The sequence below is a fragment of the Columba livia genome, chromosome 4 (genome assembly GCF_036013475.1).
Source record: "Columba livia isolate bColLiv1 breed racing homer chromosome 4, bColLiv1.pat.W.v2, whole genome shotgun sequence".
Lineage (NCBI taxonomy): Eukaryota > Metazoa > Chordata > Aves > Columbiformes > Columbidae > Columba > Columba livia.
Window position 1 is genome coordinate 58551308 of NC_088605.1, and position 20652 is coordinate 58571959.

Consider the following 20652-nt stretch of genomic DNA (forward strand, 5'->3'; position numbering starts at 1 on the left):
CTGCTTTCAGCAACCACATTAATTTTAAAAACGGGACCATGACTAACATAACACCCAAGTTTAGATATGTTAAAATGGAACATTACTACCACTACAACCTGCTTTAAATGTGGAGACAAGATGGCATCCAGATTTTACCACAGATTAAACCTATGAAGAAAAGTGTTTCATGGACCATGCAGAAAACCAGAGCCAGTCAGGAAAGAGGCCCAAAATTCCTGGTTCCCACTCATGCAGTAGAACTGTAACATGACTGCTCCTAAGAGATCAACAGTATGTGATAAGACTGTAGATTCATTTCCATTAACGGCACAATAACTGTACCTGTCTAGCAGGAATCTGAGATATTCCGAGCAATCCTGCTGGGATCGAGGGGTGAACCACGGTGGTCTGGAGGCCTCAAAGAAAATTCTAGGAGCATATGCTTCCCTCTGTTAGCATAAGAGAGGAACAGATGAGGTTACGTAAGAATTTCTTAAGAAAATTGGTTGTAGTAGTTGGATATTGACCACTGAATTTTTGATTACATTATTCTAGAGGAGCTGTATTAAACATATGGCACATGTAAACATTTAAACCACTCAATCATAGGAGGAGGGACCCATTAATTTTGTGGTAATCACCTCTAGTACAAATATATAAGTATTGGATCCTGCAGGCAAATATTAAATGTGTAGGGAGTGTAAACCAGAGATGTTATAACAATAGTCACTGTGTTCTTGCTGGCAAGCTTAAAAAAATAAATGTTCTTTCTTCAGAAGAAAACCAGTATTTCATATGCACCGATTTATTCCTAAGGTGATTCAGCCTCCCAGCAAGTTTATTGCTAGTAATCAAAGAGAACAAAAGTGTCTTATGTATTTCTAGCACTAGCACAATATTCCCAACATTTAATAAAGTTCACTTGAGAATTTGAACAGAAATAAAATTTAGTTTAAAAATCACTGCAGAAAGTCACAGTTTATCCTAGAAAGTTGCATAGTCAGCTCTCATACCAGGGTCTTATCTGGATTTTTAAAATTTTGACTTATCAAAGAAAAGCTGTTACTGCCCATTTATAAAACCAATAAAGTGCCACAATATTCTTCTTATGAAAAACATTTCTCTAAATCCATCCATACCATCTGAACGTTTGGACTCATTCCCCTACAAATCTATCATATTTATATCTTTAACATACTCAACAGGACTCCCATGGCATCATGTTTGTTCCTAAATTTTGCTATACAGATCTAGACTTAAAAAAAGCAGATGAAATAAACTGACATACCTGGGTATGGGCCAAAAATGCAAAAAGATGCTGTAATTTTCTCATTAGTGAATTACACCCATTTAGATTTAGAGATAAAACATGTCTTCTAAAACTGGAAAAAAAAAAACAAAAACCTGGCATTAGTTTCCTTGCTAGATTTCTAACAATGCAGTTATCATTCCAGCTCAGATATTTACTTCAATTTAAAGAAAGCAAAACATGAAACCCTACCCTACAATACCTGGATTCCACTCTAGTACTGATGAAAAACTACTATAAAGTAGGAACTAACTGTACAAAACCCTATTGTTTTAAACATTTAAATGTGTAAGAACAGGCTACAGACAAGCAACAAAAACATCAGCATAAACATTTTTACAATACTGAAGGGAGCAAGGACAGTGAAGAAAAAGGGACTAAAGGACTTGTCTACGATATAAGAGTGAGAGATATTATTGCCATTAATGGAGTTGGTACTAAAAGGCTACTGTTAGCTCAATGCATATACCTTTTGGTACTGGACAGAAGGATGAGGATTTTTAATGGCTAAAACTGCAACTCCACAGAGCTGGACTTCAACAAAGCAATCAGTAACTGCATGCAAAGAAACCCACTAAGCTCTAGGAAGCGAAAGACCTCAAGACATGTTAATATTCTGTGAAAAGCAAGAACGCAACAACTGCAATGGTGAATATACAATGAAAAGTGCTGTTAAAACTGACTTACTCTGTAGCCATAAAAAGTGCCTGAATAACGCTGTTCATGTAGCAAGTATTTCCTAAATTAATTAGACCTGTCTTCCCCGTTTCAGACTTTCCAGAAAGTCTAGATAGACAAGATGGCAAAGAACTGGATTGAGAAGTCCAGGCACTCTGACTGAGAATCAACTTAATTTTCTCTTCACTGGGTTTGGGCATATCCTGCAAGAGAAACATTTAACATAGTTAATAGGGTTTTGTATTCGCTTTTATAATAGGTCCTGCCATTCAGTAGTCTTGTATCTTCACTTGCTCCCATATTCTCCTTGAGGGTCTTGCTGTACCTGATAGCCTAGAAGATACAACCCCTCCCAAGCCCTCTTCTAAACTTTTCTTTACTCAACTCTCAAATTACAGGAATAAAGGGGCTGGTGGTCACTTTTGACCCATATATTCACAGAATTCTTTCTGCCACCAAAAACTACCTCTCGAATTTGAAGCTTTAACCGACCCCTAAATCATCCTTTATTCTGCTAGAAATACATGCCGCCTCTGTTAAATCACAATCTAAGAATGAAACAATAAAGTCCAAAAGACTTGCAATTAAATTGATAGGGGATTTTTAAACTTCAAAACATTTAGCTACAATACTACTGCTATCAAATCAGTCAGTAATACCCAAGTGTTTGTTTGGGGTTTTTTTTTAGGGTTTATTTGATTTAATTTATATTTTTATATATATATATATATATATATATATAATTTTTTTCTTCATTTGCCATCTATGGAATTATAGCTTTCATAATTGGACAAAAACAAACAAAAAAACCCAACCAATAAACACAAACAACCAAAACATTCCACCACCTTAATATTTCTAATATACCTTAATAGCTTCCAGAATGGGTTCATAGAGCTCTGGAAATCCTGAATAATGATACATCATACAGTGTATCAACTCTGTTAGCTGCATCAAGAAGGCTGTACTGGAAGGTAAGCCATCTCTTTTGAAGGACTGAACCAAACTGACCACATGTGGGACAATCTGAATGGGGAAGAAAAAAAAAAAAGCATTAAACAGCAATTGCATATTTCAAGTTTTTTTGTTCTACAAACAACTTCACTGTTTCACACCTGTCAAATGACAGAGGACCTTTTGTTGTCTTTGTAGGACACGGCTGAGAAACCACGATTAGAAAAACATGCACTATTCCTTACCCATGACAATTTTCAAACAGCACAATTCGTTTTTGAATGCTCTCTTTAGCTCACATATCAAGTTATACAACTTTATGAAGTTAGAAAATGCATGTTAAGATTTTAAATGGTCAAGTGTCCAAAGTATTCATCATATTAAGTACCTCAACAGCAAACATCTTGTTTTTGTGCCACCACTAACAGTGCAGTATCCTCTTCTAATTTCACGGATACAGTTTTTAAAACAAAATCTCTCAATTTTTCTTCAATGGAATCTAATGCTTGCGATATGAAGCCAAGGAACATATTCATCCTATTTCAGTCTACAAGATGGAAACTGGCTCACAGCTCCACCTAGTGAGAGAGCTGGGCTAAATAAACCAAGACATCAATGTACATCGAGCTAAAAAAGCATTCCACAGATATGGTAATCTATTTGAGGATTAGTTCAGATTAATTATAAATCAGAAATGTTTACTCCACCTCCTCCAGTGCAGCTCTGTCTGTATTTTTAAATGCATAAGACTTTAATATTAGTCTTAGAATATCAAGTAGGAAGTTATTTCAATGCAGTCTTAAAGAGTAGGGACTTCTCACTGTGAACCAATATATTTTTGGATACCTCTGTCAGTTTCTAAGTGATCAAAATGCATTAACTGTGAAAAAAACTGATGTAATCCTTTCTTACCACAAATGAGTTTACAAATTGTTCAGTAGGAAAGACATGAGATAAAGAACAGCAATTATAAGAATATAATGATTTTAGGAAAATGTACCAATCACAAGAACTAATATACTTCAAAACACCAAAGTAAAAGTGCCCAGATGCAAAACAGTCATTTGCTGCTTCTTCATATATCAGCTGTTCTGTAAGCATAAGGAATATTTTTACATCTTGGAGAAAGAAACCCTACTCTTTCAATAAGGAAGATATCCACTGTTTAAAAATACCAAGAGGAAGCAGTATGTACTACAAAAATCAATAGTGGAAGCTGCAATTAAAAAAATTCCCTCGTTCACTTTATAAACGTGGGTACATGGCAATGAGAAAGAAATTGTTCAAGCCCAAGCATGAGATTTGTACAAAGCAGATCTGAGATACGATAATTTCGCACACAGAAAGCACATGGGAAGACTAGAAAAAGTACAAGCTCTCTTCAATTGAGAGGCAAATTCTTTCTTACAGCATGCTGCATAATACAGACAGTTACACTTTGAATACATACAGAGTTACCACTTTTGGCTTGAGGTTGAATTAAAATTTCTTATGTTGGTAGGCTTTTAGAATTCCATAGTACACATCATGGTAAGTTCAACACCATAAGTTCAAGGCAGTGTTTTTCTTCTATAAAAAACCCAAGTCATTTATGCAAACAACGCTCAAGCATAGGGAAGGGGAATGTTAACTCAGATGAATTGCAAACCAAATTAATTTATATTCATCAAATGTGCATTTAACCATTTCGCATTCAGACCATTTATTATAAAAAACTAGCTTAAGTGCAGGAAAACTTTACAGGATACTAAATGACAGCAGTAGCTCAAAAAATGACAGTGAAGAAGGCTGTTCAAAATGGTGGGAAAATGGTCACGAAATCCTGAAGGCAGCCGTTTACACAATACTGCATGCAGCTTATGGTAAGAGTTTTCCTTGTTAAAGGAAATGCCTATTTCTAGAATAAGTCTTCTCATATTTTACATTTTTCTTGTGGATGTTTTGTCTCTCTCAGGAACAAAGAAAAAAACCAAGACAGTAAATATATTCAATGTGTTGAGCATATTCAAGGCTACTTGGCTGTTTCATTTGCGACTCAATTTTCTATCCTAGGCCAAGACTAAGGCAGCAGAGGGAAGAGAGAGAAACTTCAGACTTCTATCATTATGAAACTGTACCAGGCATAAAGCAACTACTCAGACCCTACTCAAAGGGTTTGTGATCCCTCAGGCCCAAGAGCCTTGAAGACAGCTTAGAGGAACAGTGTGCCAGGCTGTTACTATCGTTAAGTCTGAAAGACACATATTTCACTCAAACTTTAAGCTAAACACTGAGTACAAGAACAGGGAAGGCACCATACAACTTGCTGTACTAACATGAACAATCATCATCATACCCCAGTATCTACCACTTTAGCTGGTGAACTGCATTTCGAAGAGCAACCATTAAAAACAGTATCCTTCAGTTTGCCCATGTATACACTGAAACACAGATGTGCAGCTTTCTTAAAGTCCCATACTTGGTCTTGTGCACCTATGCAGGTTATATAGAGCAGATAATTGGTTCTCTAAAGAACAACTATTTGGGGAAAACAAAGGCTACTTGCAGCCCAGCTTTCTCAGTTGACTTTACACAACATAAAATGGATTTCTAGAAGTATATGATCAAAGACAGAATGCAGTCCTCACATACTACTACCAAAAATATGTAAATACCAGAAAGAACAATGCTTGTTTCCACTTACAGATTAAGTGGTTGAATCTGGAAGTTAGAAAGCCTAGCGTTCTTATTCTGTAACCTTGAAACAAAGAAGAAATCCAAGCGCGTCAATTCTGTTACTCTTCAGGTGCACCCACTTCAGAAATAACAAGTGAATGACATTTCAAAGAACCGAAAACCATTTATATAGTTACTTACCAAATGAAAAGCTTCTGGAGAATGCTGAAAACTAAGCAACATGTGAGAAAGGACAGCAAGGGCACCAGGCCTCACTAGAGGAAACCAAAGTCGATTAAAGACCTAAAAAAACCACATTTATTTCAGTAAATCCAGAAAGTGAAATTTCCATAAAAATGTAAACAGATTCCCAAATGCACAACCATTTGAAACAGTCATTAAATGCAACTGAAAGCTACAGATACATCTTCTTTGCAGAATACTACGATAATATATGTTGCAATACAAAAGATGCTATGCAATTGCATAGCTGTAATAAACTCCTTTCCCTCTCCTTCAATTTTGAATGTTCTTTTCCAACCTACCAATTCAATCTTAAGCAGAGTGACATCAATGAGGATGGTAAACTTCTGGACTGCGGCCAGTCCCTTCAGCAGTGCAATCACCCATGTTTCCACATGCTGAGCCAGAGGCCAGGACAACCAGTCTATCATTCTGAAAATTTAATGAACAAACACACAATCAAAAACAAAGGAAAAAAAAAACAATATACCACTTATTTTAACCTAAACAAAATATTCTATATATTACCCTGATAGTTGCACACTTACACAGAGACTCACAAGTAGTAATGCAAGGATGTTAGCAAGTAGGAAAATAACTTTTATTATATTTCAGGTCATTTATAATAGTGTTCTAGTTAAAACATTCAACATAAATATAAAAAACCTGAAATATATAAGCACATAAAATTACATGTTATGTACTCTTGTTATTTAAGAATATGAAACCTGGTTTTATAGACATTAGCATTTTTATTTTGAGTAAAAAACATACTACTTTTTCAAAGGGCCTGTACCTGGGAACCTCCCATTCTATACCTTTTACCCCAAACCAGACCAAAACTGACTCTTCAGTTTAAATTTGAAAAGGAAGCCTCTTGAACTTAGAACTACATTCCTGGAAGCCAATTCAAACACTCTCAGTTAAAGGGGTAAAATCTAGTACTTTTAAATACATTGCAGCAGGTGTTATAAGGCTCTCAAAATAGCCAACAGCAGCCTGCGGTCTAACTGTGCCCCAAAAGGAAGAATTTCACTATAGTTAAGAAAAAGGCAAAGTGAAAGGACTTTAACTGTGCCTAGAAAATAAAGTGAAATATCAACAACAGAAAATAGAGGCCCTTCTATCCTTTTAAATTCATAGACAATTTACCCCAATACTTAAGGCAGACAGGTAGATTAGTTGAAACAATTCTAAGACACAGATGATTTCATAAAGCAGTACCAACTAAACCATGAAATTTAGGCTTTGTTTTTCTGATATTTTACTTGGCAATATTTCAGATTTTCTTTAATTTTTCACTAGATCCCCTTCTTCAAATCAGAGGAGGCATCACTCATTACTTGGAAAGAAAAAATTTTCACCATGAGGGTGGCCAGACACTGAAACAAGTTACACAATAAGGCTGTGGCACTTCCAGCCTTGCAGAAAACTCAATTGCACAAGGTCCTGAGCAACAAAGTCTGACTTTGAAGCTCGCCCTGCCCCAAGCAGGGCTGGACCAGATGACCTTTAAAGGCTCCTCTAAATATATGTAATGCTACGATTTTATTCTATAATTCAATGAAAACAAGAAGTTAGAAGTATATTACCCCTCTTGTGAAAAAGCTCCTGATACAGATTATTTTTTAAGATGATACATTCTAGCACAGAGCTGAACAGGTTACAAGTATCCAGTCTAATACACATAGCTGTCACTACAAATAGGCACGATCTGTGATAATCAACCTGAAGCAGAACTATCAGTCTCCATGTTCTTCCTGGAGATTAAAAAAAGCTCCGACTAAACTGAAATCAGGGTTTCAGTTCTCACATTCCAAACTGAAAAGAAAATCATGGTCTTTAGCAACACCACACATGTATTCTGGGCATGCTGTATTATCATAAACAACCCAGAATTTACTAACAGTTTCTAACATTGAAAGGCTTCTCTGAAACAAGCAATCATTAGGACTGCCTTTTTAACAATTAAACACAGATCTTACTGGGTTTCTTCCATGTTACTACAAAATAAAGATTCAAGAAAAAACACAGCAACATCATAACTGCCTGAAATTTACACAAAACTCTCACTTGCTCAGGTTGTTAAATTTAAACTGTTTATACTGATCACCCTTTCAATATACTTTCTAAAATGGCAAATCAAAAAGTAGGTAAAAATTGTTTTGTTTTTCTGCAAAGAATTAACCTAAAACTAGGCTCCAAACCTCACAGTCTTATGGCCTTCAAACCTTCCCCTCCCTCCACTCCACCATCATAGACTTGATATTTTTCAGCTGTGACCCAAACACCTGCACAGGTAATTTAAGCCTAATGACAATATACTTGGTTTTCTTAATTAATCTTTCAGACAAGCAGAGTATCCTATGGATCCCTACATTAGAGTCACTGTTCTAAAATATCTGATTATCATCTTTATACTATATGCACTTTCAACCACATTGACTCAGAAACCCCAAATGAAAAACAGCACTTTTGGGCAAGAGCTGGGGCTCCCTGTGTTCTATCCCATCATTCTGGATATGTGATGAGCCATCCTGTGCCACCACTAGTCAGGATAATTAACTACTAAACTATTCAACATTGTTACTAATAAGACAATGGCTATCATTTACATATGATTAACCTTGTAAAAAGAAGCCTCATTATTTGTATAACAGATACAGACAGAATTCCCATTCTTAAAATCTGTTTCTGCTCTTAAAAGCAGAATCAATGCTCTTAAGGGCAGAAACAAAAACTAGAAGGGGAAACAGAGCTTAACTTGCAGAGATGCTCGAGACTGTCCTAAAAAGCATCAATTTTTTTTGATACTTTCATGATTCCCCAGCTTGGCACAGAATACCTCGTTGGTCAATTTGGGTCACCTGTTCTGTCCACCCTTCACTGCAAGTATGACCCTTTTACAACCACTCACTTGTGGGATATCAGAGATCTAACAGAAATCTTGGCTGCTACAGCAATAAACTACAAACTTGGGCCTTTTCTGCACACAATTCCTACTCTTAGCTCAGTAAAACTGTAAACAGCAGGTGTTATCAGCTCTGGAGCTGATTCTGTCTGAAAAATACACATCCAACTTCAGAAAAAATGTAGTTACTTATAAGAACTTAGCTGAAAGAAAAAATAAAAATCACTAAAAGAGACTTGGTCTTGTCTTAACCAAAACCAAGACATCAGCAAAGATCAGAGATTTTGTTACTAAAACCACTCTGCATTGCATTTACTCAGCTCCTGCTCTGCTGCAATCAATAACCACACTTTAATACGATGGCAGATATTAATATGGGACATGATGCTCACAAATAAAAACAGAGGAAGCTTTTTGTGTTTGACCAGATTAAGAGAACCTTAAAGGCCTCAAGAGGACCTTCTGCCTCACATTATCCTAAAATGAGCAGGTCTCATCATGGATATATGTGTGCAAACAAGCACAGTATTTCTGATATGTGTGGATAGAACAAGTTTTCTCAGTGCAACATCAGACGGTACCTTCTTTCTCAAAAAATATCTTCTTAACCACATCAGACAAAGAATCTGGCAGTACAGGTTACAAATCTCTCATATTCAGAAAAACTAACCAAACAAAACCAACCAACCAAACAAAAACACATTAAAAAAAAATCCTCAGGCTCCCAGGCACCCCCCAAAAAATTAACATATCTTACAATATTGTACATTTACCAACAGGGCAAAGGGCCTGGTCATGTCTGGAGTTTTTCTTGGCAAAATTTTCAGTTTTTCTTGCCAAAGATCCCCTGCTTAAAGTGCAAACGAGCATTATATGTGTTTGGAGACTGAGCATAAGCCATCAACCTCCTCTGAGACCCCTGAAGCAGAGCCTTAAAGCAATCATATATTCCAGAAGAGATTTAACAATTTTCTGCTTTTTTTTACTGATGCTTCAGGTAAGATTTCATGAGACAGCTGAACCAATTAAGAACAGCTCAATGATGCCAAAAAGCAAGCACCTTTTCTTACACAAACTTGGGTCTAATATAAGCCCCACTGAACAGACACAGTTTGTTAGTCTTCTAACTACAGATTATTTACTTATTTGTGTTCAACTTCAGGCAGACTCTGCAGTGTCATGAAAGTTATCCTTAGTAAGGGAGCAACAAGGCCTCTAATTTGCGGTTGCCAAAGCTCTGCTCTCATCAGGAGACCTTGTTGTGCCTGGAGTTCTGCACCTCCTGGGAATGATGCAAGCCTGATGACAACACTGTCATGCGGTGCTCCAGACATTCCAGCTGCATTATCCACTTTACAATTACCACAGAAGAGAGTAATTACTGCAAAGGATTGACAAAGGTAGAAAAAGAAACTGGATACAGTGTTGACACAAGGGTATCTCCAAACAAAAATAACAAGGGGAACCTAAAAAGTTAATTCCATGGAACAGAACTAGATGTTCTTAAAATCAAGAATTACTTCAAAGAATGAACAAGGCAAGTAAGACTGTACTGCCCTCTTAAAAACAAGAGGAAAACACCTACCACACAGCTAGTATTATGAAAGAGCACTTATCTGAGAATAACAGCTCCTATTACACCCAAAGCTCAGCACTACTTCCCTAAGCAGAGGCACGCAGAGATGCCATTCTAAAGCTACAATTATACAATCACATTATGTTGAAGCAGGTAATATAAATGTTAAAGTTACACTAACATGAAAATTTATCACCAGTATGTCACTGGTAAGTTATTAACATCCACAAATCCTTCTGAATTTTCAATCTTTGAATTTCAGATCGGGCAAGCAACTTCGCTGAAATCTGTTCGACTGAAGCAGATTCAAGTCCCTAAACAATATTTCTTAACCCAAATTAAAATATCAATGCTGCTTCTTCTCATTAATGTTCTCAAACGAAACACAGCTTCTCAATTTAATGTAAGTATGAGGAATGTTTTCGGTGTGAAAACTCTGTATTTCACCAAGATATGTAAGTGCAACACTATATAAATGTGCAAGTATTACACTACACTGACATGCATGTAGTTCAAAAACAATATAGCAGACATTAAATTCTTGAAAAGACTTTTTCTAAAAACCACACATTTCTGACAGCCTGTTTAACTGTGTTACTCAGTTTTTTACCATTCAACGCTCAACAAGAGATTCTTCCATAGGCTTTAAAAACACTTTCAAAGAATTTCAAGGCCTTCATCTTCCTCCCATTGTCATCTTTCTGCATCAGTATTGTTCAGACTTCTGAAGATACCAACCAAGAGTACAATCGGAATCACAGTCCATTAACCGTGCCACAAATCTCAATGTTTACCCATGTTGAGATGAATGACAAGAAGCACAACAAGCAATTGTTTTTACATCATTCTGACTCTTCTATTATTCAAAAAAACTTCTGAAGGTTTGAGTGAAGATAGAAATAAGAGGCTGTCCGCTGTGAATCCTCCTAAAGACTTTCATTCCCTTTATAATTAAATACAGTACCTGCACAGAGCTTGGGTCATACTTGCATCTTTCACATTTGGATCTGTAGTAAGGCTCCTGATGAGTACTGTAATCATCTGTAATGGGATATGCTGCACAAGACTTGCCAGTGCAACAGAAGGTTCGAAGGAAGTATCTGTAAAAATTGCATGTGACATAACATAATAAACTAAAAAAGAAAACCCCACAGAAAAAATATGCTTTGTTTTCTATCCTACAAGTCCACCATTGCTATGAAGTTTTCAGATAGTTAGTCTACCCTACATCTAGCATTCTAGCATTCTATTATCACAAACCAGAATAAAATAAACATTTTTCAGTGGTTTCAGTACAATGAATAGCATTGAATCACAAACTCCTTTTATTCTTACAGTAGCCATGTGAGAAAGTGACAGTCAACTTCCTCCTCCACCCTCAAGGGAACGGAGAAGCATTTCTGTTCTAAAAAGAAGTATCATACGATTGTTTATCGTACTTGATATTAAGCCTACTGATCCAACACAGATGATATTTGCCATACATCCTAGCTCAACAACTGTCTGCTAAACACAGCGGTTATGGAAAAATATGTTATATTGTTAAGGCACTTTCCAAAGTGAGCTAATACAGTACTGCATAGATTCCTGAGGTCAGAAAGGACCTATTTACAATTGTGTCTACATTTCTCAGGCAGTGAACTCTTCTTACAATACCTACGTTTTCTATATTTCCTACACATCCCCCAGTTTTGTAGACTAAGCAGTTCCAAGACCTAAGGTATCTCCTAGAGGAAGCAAGGAGGAAGAGTAGCTTCTGGTACTGAGAGTTTCAGTTTTTCGTAGCAGGACACCCAAAACTCTGTTCTTGTGTACCATTTAAAGCATTGTAGTGGGAGTTTTACCAAAACCCATGCAGAGCAAGCGCTAAACAAATCACCATTTCTCCTCTACCACTTTTTTGGGAAACAGAAAGGATGGCTTTCACCTCTTGCCGACCAGAAAGCTGCATTTTAGTATCTGGGTAAGGAAGCTACGGCTCCAAGGCAACATCCGCAAAGCTACTGATGCTCAGCGGTCGGGTTTTCCTTTCCGCCGGCACACCCGCCGCTCGCGTTATCCCACACCCGTCCCGCCTCCTCCCCCCGGGCCCCGGCCGCGCTTCCCGGCGGGCGGCGCTCACCGGCGGCGGAGATAACGGCAAAGAGCTCCTGCAGAGATGGCAGCAGCGTGTCGGGCTCGGCCTTCCAGACGCTCCGCAGCAGCCCGCTGACCTGGGTCACCTGCGAGACGTAGAGGCGCAGCTCGGCCTCCCGGCTGCCCTGGCTCTGGAAGTGGGCGATGCTGCGGACCAGCTGCTGGCAGAAGGCGAGGGAGAGCTTCCTGCCGCGGGGCAGGCACTGCGGGAAGTCGCCCAGCAGCTGGCACAGGCGGGCGCAGAGCGGCGGCGCCGGCCGCTCGCACACCAGCCGCAGGGCCTCCACCTGCAGCAGCTCGAAGAGCTCCAGCACCGAGGGGCAGCTCATGATGAGGCGCAGCCCCGCCTGGATGTAGTCGAGGATGGCGGGGTCGCGGCTGCTCAGCTCGCCGTAGCCGCGCTGCAGGAGGCCGAGGACGAGCCCACGGTTGAAGAAGGCCTCGAACTCGTCGCGGTGGTAGCGGCCGTAGGCCTCCAGCACCTGCCGGCCCACCTGCCGCTGGAAGGGGTCGGGGCCCTGCAGCACCAGCCGGGTGCTGAGGACGAACATGGCGCGGCACTGCGCCTGGCTCAGCGGCGTCTCCGCCGACTCCACCACCCGCCGCACGATCACCCGCTTCAGCGGCAGCGGGTGGGACGAGCTCACCAGCCCCTCCAGGATCTTGTCCATGGCGGGCGCTCCGGGCGCATCGGCCCAGCGGCGGCGGCGGCGGACCGACCCAGGCCTGGCGGGAGGAGGCCGCCGCCGCCGCCGCCTCCCCGCGGCCTTCCCCTCGCCCCGCCGCGCTATGCCGCCCCGGCGGCGGCCGCCACTCCCGCGGCCCTCCCGCCCGCCCCTCGCCCGGGCGGCGGCCCCGCTCCCCCGGGCCCGGCTCGGGCAGCACCGCGGCCCCAACTGCCACCGCCGAACGCTGCCCCGCCGACCCGGAAGCGCAGCGGCACAAACAGGAAGCCGGGCCGGGCGGCCACCACGCGTGCGCCAGCCGCCTGCGGCACGCCCCCTGCGCACCGCTGCGCCAGCCAATGGGGAGCGAGGGCGGGGCGGCGGGGTGGCCGTTAGTGCCGGTTGGCGGCGGCTCCTGCGTGCCCCGCGGCGGGCGGCGGAACCCGGCCCTGAGGGCCGGGCCGGGGGCGGTGACCCAGTCAACCTGGGGGTCCCGGGCGGGCTGCGCTCTTCCGAGGCGGCGTGTATCGTACAGCTTTTGGTTGCTCCTCCGTGCGCACAAGGTCCCACCGGGCCCCTGGCCGCCCAGTCTCAGGGATACACCGCTGTGCTGAGGTGATGGCCAGGCCTATCCCTCCTTTAAGCGGCCTGCACAGCTCGTCTTCTCCTCCCGGGGCGAGTATTTATTGCTTTATCGCTCGTTGTCGCCTGTAAGCACACTTAGAGAAGCCTTTTCTCTTCAGCGGTTTAACGAGTAGCAGTTACTGTTGATGTACATGTGCACATTGCGAGGGTGTTCCCTGCTTATCCTTCACTTCGACCCGGTTTACCTCCAGTTTCCAATGCTCAAATTTTGTCAGCGTACCTTGCATTTTACTAGAGTATGCTTCCAGCAGAAGAAAGAGTCCCACAATTTCCAAGAACTGTGAAAATTATCTCTTGAGAAGGAGGTAACAACAAAGGTCACAAAATCATGGTAAAACTGTCATTGGCAGTAGGCATATCAAAAATCAAAGTCCACCTTAGTCAAATATAATCCTTTAGGTCAGCTCCCTGGGTGTGCTGGCAAAGCCCTCTCCTTGGTTCTCTGTTTCTCAGTGCAAACACCTTCATGCAACGTGACTGACTAATACCTGTAATTTGACATAAGGGAAGTATGGAAAATGAGCCTAATTAATTCCCAATAATAGTTGTTGTGTAACAGGTGCAGAATCTGAGCTGGAGTTTAGGTTGTCAATAGATACAGTTGAGGGTAACAAACAATACCCAGAAACCCTACAGGGACAGCTGTATTATATTACAGCTGTCCAAAACCAAAACATGAAACCAAGAAGTTTGCAGTTACTTGAAAATTGAGCCCATTGTTTATAAAATATTACAGATGTTTAGTTTAAAGTGTTCAAATAACCCTAACTTTGCTCCACTGTGCTCCAGGTTTCTGTTTGCTCTTCACAGATGTAAAATACAGTTCTAGAAATCACTGTACACAAAAAGTTGCAATTGCTGAATCACTGTATTTAGTGTAAATTGCATTGACTAAGGGCTTTTTCTGAGAACTTTACAAACATCAGAGACTATTGCCACCAATACCTTAATTATCTGAACTATCTTTGTAAAGTGTACTATATTGGAATGATATCTAAATAAACTTTTTTCTTTTTCTTTCTCCCCGCCCCCCGCTAAAGGACACCATAGTTAATACCCATAAAAAACTTAACCTTGAGGAAGGTGCTGGATTACATAGTTTGTATACCTGTGGAGAATAATGCTTTGCTTTTCATAATCTGTATCAGGATTTTTTTTATTATTATTTTACTTAAGTTGATGAGTACAATTTCTCCTTTTTTTTTTTTTTTTCCCCACAGTGCTATTCATGGTATCTTCTGAAGCCAGAATGGGAGAGGAGTCTTGTCAGGAGTCCAACCAGAACTCTGAAAGTAAGAGGGTAAGAACTGAAATCAAGATGCCATGTTTGGGGAAGGGTAAATTGAGCCGTTAATGTGGAGGGAGTTTCATGTGGAGAATGAAAGGAGAAAGAAAGTTTGGAGGTGTCAGAAACTCCAAAGGTGCTCAGATGTGTCAGGGTGTATGAGACAGAGAACAAAGGAGAAGTGGAAGAAGGTGGGTGGTATAGCAGGCTTGTGGGACGTACAATGTAGTACAAAAAACAGAGGGATGACAAGAGGAGCAGTTGCCATGAACGGCAGAGAAGCAAATGCAAAAGAACTGGAATGCTCATTTGAAAAACTGGAAACATACTGACGGCTTGCAGGCACATGGAAATATGGGTAATGCAGAAAGCATGAGCAGCTGCCGATTAGCAGCATCAGAGCCTCTTGTGAACTCAGAGATCAAAGGTCTGAGCAGGTTTTTTGTGCTTTGTGTAGTGTTGTAGATGGGAGGGGAGGCAGTGCCTGCTGCTTGGGCTGAGGGATCGGTGTTCCCAGCAGTCCTGGAGCATTATACCTGGCAACCTGATCACAACGATCAGTGCATAGATGAGGTAATTTCTCCAAAAAAGCCACAGAAAGGTCTGGAAAACTACAGCCCCAAGAAAATCTTAATTTGATAGCTGGAACTATATAGTTGGAGGGAGAGTAAGGTACCTCTAGCGTAGGAGCTTGGAAATAGTATTCTTGTTTGCATCCAGATTACCAAGTATGCATAATCCTTATTTAATGAATTTATTTCAAGTAATAGAATTAGCAATGAAAAACAAATGGTTAAGAGTTATGATGATTGTGTCACTGAGTATGTTTATGTCCTCAGAGCTAAGGATTACCTGAGCTGTGGGGATGATCCTAATTACAACCTTACTATTAGATAGGCAATTATCAATATATAATTATGAGATAAATTTTGGAACACAGACTGTTCCTCTGTTTTCAGTGAAAACTAACTCCTATATATAAATATATCAGTGAGTTGTGAAAAATGAAAAATCAATGAAGTATTCAGTGAATAAAATATGTTTTTAAAAGTTTTCCCTGAAAAAGAAAAAAAAAAACCAAGTCACGTTTCATCAAAAGCAAATGCTATTGACAAATCTGAACAATAATCACTCTTGTTGTGAAAGAGCACAAATGGCAGCAGAAGGTTAACCATAGTGGCATTTCCTTCGTGACTCAAAAATCTTAAAGACAGTAGGGCAGAAAGGAAACTTTTTACTAAGAACCCTGGATTAAACATATCCTGTCAGCCTACAGACGTTTTATATCTTATGCACGAGATGACTGCTTTCTAGTAAAACATTTTGTAGGTAAGGGGGTCATGCTGCACAGCCATCCTAAGGGCTCTATGTGCAACATTTGCCCATTCCGTATTCCAGCCACATGAAGAAGTCTAACATGCTGGACTTCCTGCTGATGCACAGAGGTATCCATATTGGAGGTGTGTGGGAAATTATGGCAGGTCCATGGATTCCCTGACAGAAGGTATGGGAACAGAGATCAGCCTTGAAGATACTAAGGTTTATCTATGAGAAGGATGGGAATAAAGGAGTATCTGAAGATATTAACATGTACCTATGAGAAAGAAGGGAGTAAAGAGTAACATTGATGATAGCAAAATTAGCCAATGAGATGTTACTGCTGTAACTTGTAACCAGTAGTGAAGAGACACATGAATTGGTAAAACTGTATAAAAATGCACTTGTAACAATAAATGGCATCTACTACTTTCATCCTGGAAGAACTTGGTCCATGTCGTTTGTCCATCTCAACCGCGGCACAGGTACAGTGAATTCATTCTCCCGGAGAGGTAGGATCCCCGAATATCTGCAGTAGGTTTAGGGTGTCTGATATTGAGCGTCATGTGGCTTGACTGTGTGGTTGCATGACTGCTAAATCTAGTGCAAGACGGGCAAGGGGAGCCCTGGGGAGATGGCGAGCAGGCCTCCCTTCTCAGTCACAGCTTGCTGGTTGCTCAGTTTCACTGTAACATGAAACTGCACCATGAGTCAGGAGCTCCTGAGTGCTAATCATGGCTCTGATATCAACTCCATCTATGGCTGCAAGCAGCTTATTTAACTGCAGGGTTGGTGTCTGTCAAGTTTGAATAGCAGTAGCTAGGTACTTGAGAGCACGGTAAGGTTCAATTAGGTAATGTTTATTGAGTATTAATTAAATATTTTAATTTCCAAAGTGTTGATTAAAAATGCCTGAATGTAGAGTCATCATGTTCTAGTTGTACAGTCACATGTCCCAAAGGTTTATTCATCTAATAAACATCAGGGCACAGGTTTATTTATCCAGAAATCAAGACAGCACAGCATGTGTCCCCAGTGTCTTACTGAAACCAGTTATCATGATGGAATTGTTTATTTTTGAGGAGAGAAACTTTGATTTGAAAGAGCTGTTTTGTCTCCTGTGGATACAATCTGTCACAATTCAATTTTGCATATATAGTATATGTATTTGCCAGGTAAAGAAGGAATATCTGACTGAATGTGACTTCATTACTATTTCTGTATTAGTTTTCCACTGCATTTGGTATTCAGAAGACCTATGTAGTAATTGCCTTGAAAATACTGGGCATCCCTCCCTAGCTTCAGCCAAGTGACTGACTATTTACAACTCTAATTAAACGCTGCAGTTCAGTGATGGCGGGAGACTTAGGTAGTTCCTCAGCATTCATGTGGCAATAATGTGCCTAGGTTATTAGGTTGAGATGCTAAAAAGTTGAAGATGACTCAGGCCTCTGTTGGGATTAAGAGACGTACAGTGGATTGCAGGGCCAGAAAGCTGATGTCTTAAAAGGCAGGCATATCCAAATGAGATAAACTGATAGAAGCATCCCTGTGGTCTAGCATGCCTCAGATTAAGTTTGGCTGAAATACTGTGTTTCAACGGAGGCTTCTTTGCTAGATAATCTGCCCTCTTTACTAAGTACCTTGTCTCAGTAAGAGGTTCAGCTGGTGCACTGTGATGAGTGTATTTCATATTTCAGTCCTTTTACTCGAAAGAATAACTGGCAAATCTTTGTACAATGTCTTTCTCTCAGATCTCCATTACACGAATAAACAAAATTGCTTGTTACTGAATGTACTATTCTAACTGCTGTCTATCTCATTGCAGACCCTAAAGAAAGTGAATGTACTAGCCATGGTGAAACAGTGGTGGTTAGATTGATTTGGACAATTTGAAACTTAGCTGTGCATTAAAATCTCCTTGATTGCTTTTCACTTATGTCTTTATGAGATTTATAATTATGTCAGGGAAGTACCCCAGAGGTCAGAAGGGTTTAGGGTACCTAGACATTAACTGCAGATACCCAGAGGCAAGGTATATGCCAGCTGCTCATGTTTCACAGCAAGACGCGCATAAATTTTCAAAGCCCTGACAGCCTAAAAAGTGAACTTTTGGAGGCCCCATATCTCTTCCTTTTCTTGCACTGCACAGAATGTTCACAGTAAATGTCCCAGATTTTAAAGTCAGCATAAACTTATTTATGTTTAGGATGCATAAGGCTAGATGTTTGAATGTGGAGAATCAAACTGTGTTATGCCAAAACCTCTTAAATTTGTGCAATCTTTTATATTTTTTGTTTGTGCAAATGCCCATTTTGCATGCATACATTTGCAATACAAATGCAACTTGAGTGTGTTCATATGAAAATGTGGCATTATGTAGGAATTTATATGCAATTATACATACTATTTTCAGGAAAAAAAAATGTAATGGTGATCATCTCTTTCAAGTACAGACTGCTCTTAAAACAAGAAAAGCCGTGGTTATATAAAGAACTTCCTTTGATAAATGATACATTTGATAAAATTCAGATACCTGCTGAGGAAATAGCCTGTTTATAGAAATGAAGTTATACATCAGCCCAGCTATCTGACAGGAAGTAATAAAAGTAGATTGCCTGCAAGGTCATTTGTGACTCCAAAATTAGACAGAATATGGACTGTGGAAGTCAGCTGTGAGGCCATGGCAGAGAACAATGCATACTTCATTGAATCTGCCCCGAAAGATGTGTCAGATATCACACCTTTCTCTAGAAAGAAAAGATTCAGTAGGTGAAAAGAATATTAAGCATTGTACTTCACTGCATATTATGCACAACTGACTTAACAGGTTTTTCACTATGTGATATTTCTAAAATTTTAGTGAGATGTTCAGTGGTTACACATGCATCCAAATAGATAAAAATTCTAATTTGTAAAAATATGACAGCATACCGAGTGGAAAAGTAGTAAGTTTAGCCTAAGTTAGACTGCTGTTTCTTTTATCAGTTTTTAATAAGACACTAGACAGAACCAATACTGAAATTCTTACAGCAATTTGCTGACACGTCTGCCGCCTAAGGAAGGTGTAAATTGTATTATGAATCTCCTATTTTTATTGCTGTTTCTTCATATGAGGAGTGCAAATCACCTTTCGAACTGGCAGGTTTCTGCTGTCTCCTTCTTCATGTATTATCCATGTGCATTGTATATGATACTATAAAAGAATGTCATTTGTCCTAGACCAAAGTTGCTCATGCTATCAGATCTTCTGGATATATATATTCATATATTCATGTATTTTATGGATGACATTTGAAGGAATAACTGAGGACCAAATGCACATTATCATTAAAAACAAATCCAAAAATATATTTGAAATCCAGAAAAAAAGTAGGAATTTAAATTTCACGGGACAAAAATTTTATCCCTGAGGGATATGACCATGGCTTGATTGGTGTGTACCTTAAAAGAGGTGTTTCACCTTATTAGAGCTTGGGGTTTTGCCAGTATTAAAAGATGTATACATTGTGTGAGATATCAAGCATCTCTATGTACTTTTTCTAGTTATTACATCACATCTGTAACACTTTTTGCAGTATCCCAGCATTTTGGCTTGTAGGAAATCCTTTGCCTTGAGCTAGTGGAACAAAATGTGGACTGTGGAAGTCAGCTGTGAGGCCATGTGAGGCCATGGTATATGCCTGGTATATGGGGGATAAAAGTATATGCCTGGTAATGTGGGATAAAAGAAGTCTCTGTTTTCAGTGGAACTACTGTGATGCTCAACTGGTCATCATTGCCTGGGACTTTTCTGCTGTATGACATGTGCAGACTCCTCCCAAGTGAAGTCTTGCATTTTGGTTTGTTTCTAGTTTTGCCTTGTGTTTGCTACAGCATATAAGATCTATGCACCATTTTTAAACTCTAGCTGAGGTCTTGGTGCTTTTCTTCTCTTAGTTCTTTTTGGGGATTTTGTTTGGGTTTTTGTATAGAATACACAGAGTCTATATTTTCTCTTCCTTCCATAGTGCTGTCATTACCACTAGTCAGGCTTCATATTTAATGGACTGTATGACTTCCTTTGTTCTAATTATTTTGTCAAAGTTTAAGCATTGCTTTTCACAGGGTCTGAGAGTTTTGTTCTAGGTCATAACCATGACTTTCTTTTTCCAGTTAAGTCATCAAAAATCCAAGATGGGATTGTTAGTAGTAAATCAGTCACAAACTTCTCTTAGCATCTTTTGTTTTGTTTTGTGACGTATTGTTTTTTTCTCTGTTTAAAAATATGCTGCTCGGACTTAAAGGCAAACTTCA

The 20652-nt window shown here is 39.9% G+C and overlaps 1 protein-coding gene and 1 long non-coding RNA gene across 2 annotated transcripts in view; one reads left to right on the top strand and one right to left on the bottom strand.

The window, feature by feature from the left end:
- USP38 (ubiquitin specific peptidase 38) overlaps positions 1–13265 on the bottom strand; it is a 32162-nt gene extending 18897 nt beyond the window's left edge. Inside the window, exons 1-8 of the mRNA XM_005499895.4 lie at positions 12431–13265; positions 11273–11408; positions 6124–6253; positions 5780–5881; positions 2837–2995; positions 1979–2172; positions 1271–1364; positions 325–431 (exon numbers count right to left, since the gene is read on the bottom strand). Coding sequence (XP_005499952.3) covers positions 325–431; positions 1271–1364; positions 1979–2172; positions 2837–2995; positions 5780–5881; positions 6124–6253; positions 11273–11408; positions 12431–13115 — 1607 coding nt within the window. The 5' untranslated portion in view covers positions 13116–13265. The remainder of the gene's footprint in view (positions 1–324; positions 432–1270; positions 1365–1978; positions 2173–2836; positions 2996–5779; positions 5882–6123; positions 6254–11272; positions 11409–12430) is intronic.
- A 165-nt stretch (positions 13266–13430) lies between these two features.
- Positions 13431–18492, top strand: LOC135579385 (uncharacterized). Its single transcript, XR_010472380.1, has 3 exons — positions 13431–14059; positions 14975–15054; positions 16438–18492. It is a non-coding gene; the product is annotated as an uncharacterized LOC135579385 (long non-coding RNA).
- Positions 18493–20652: the final 2160 nt, after the last annotated feature.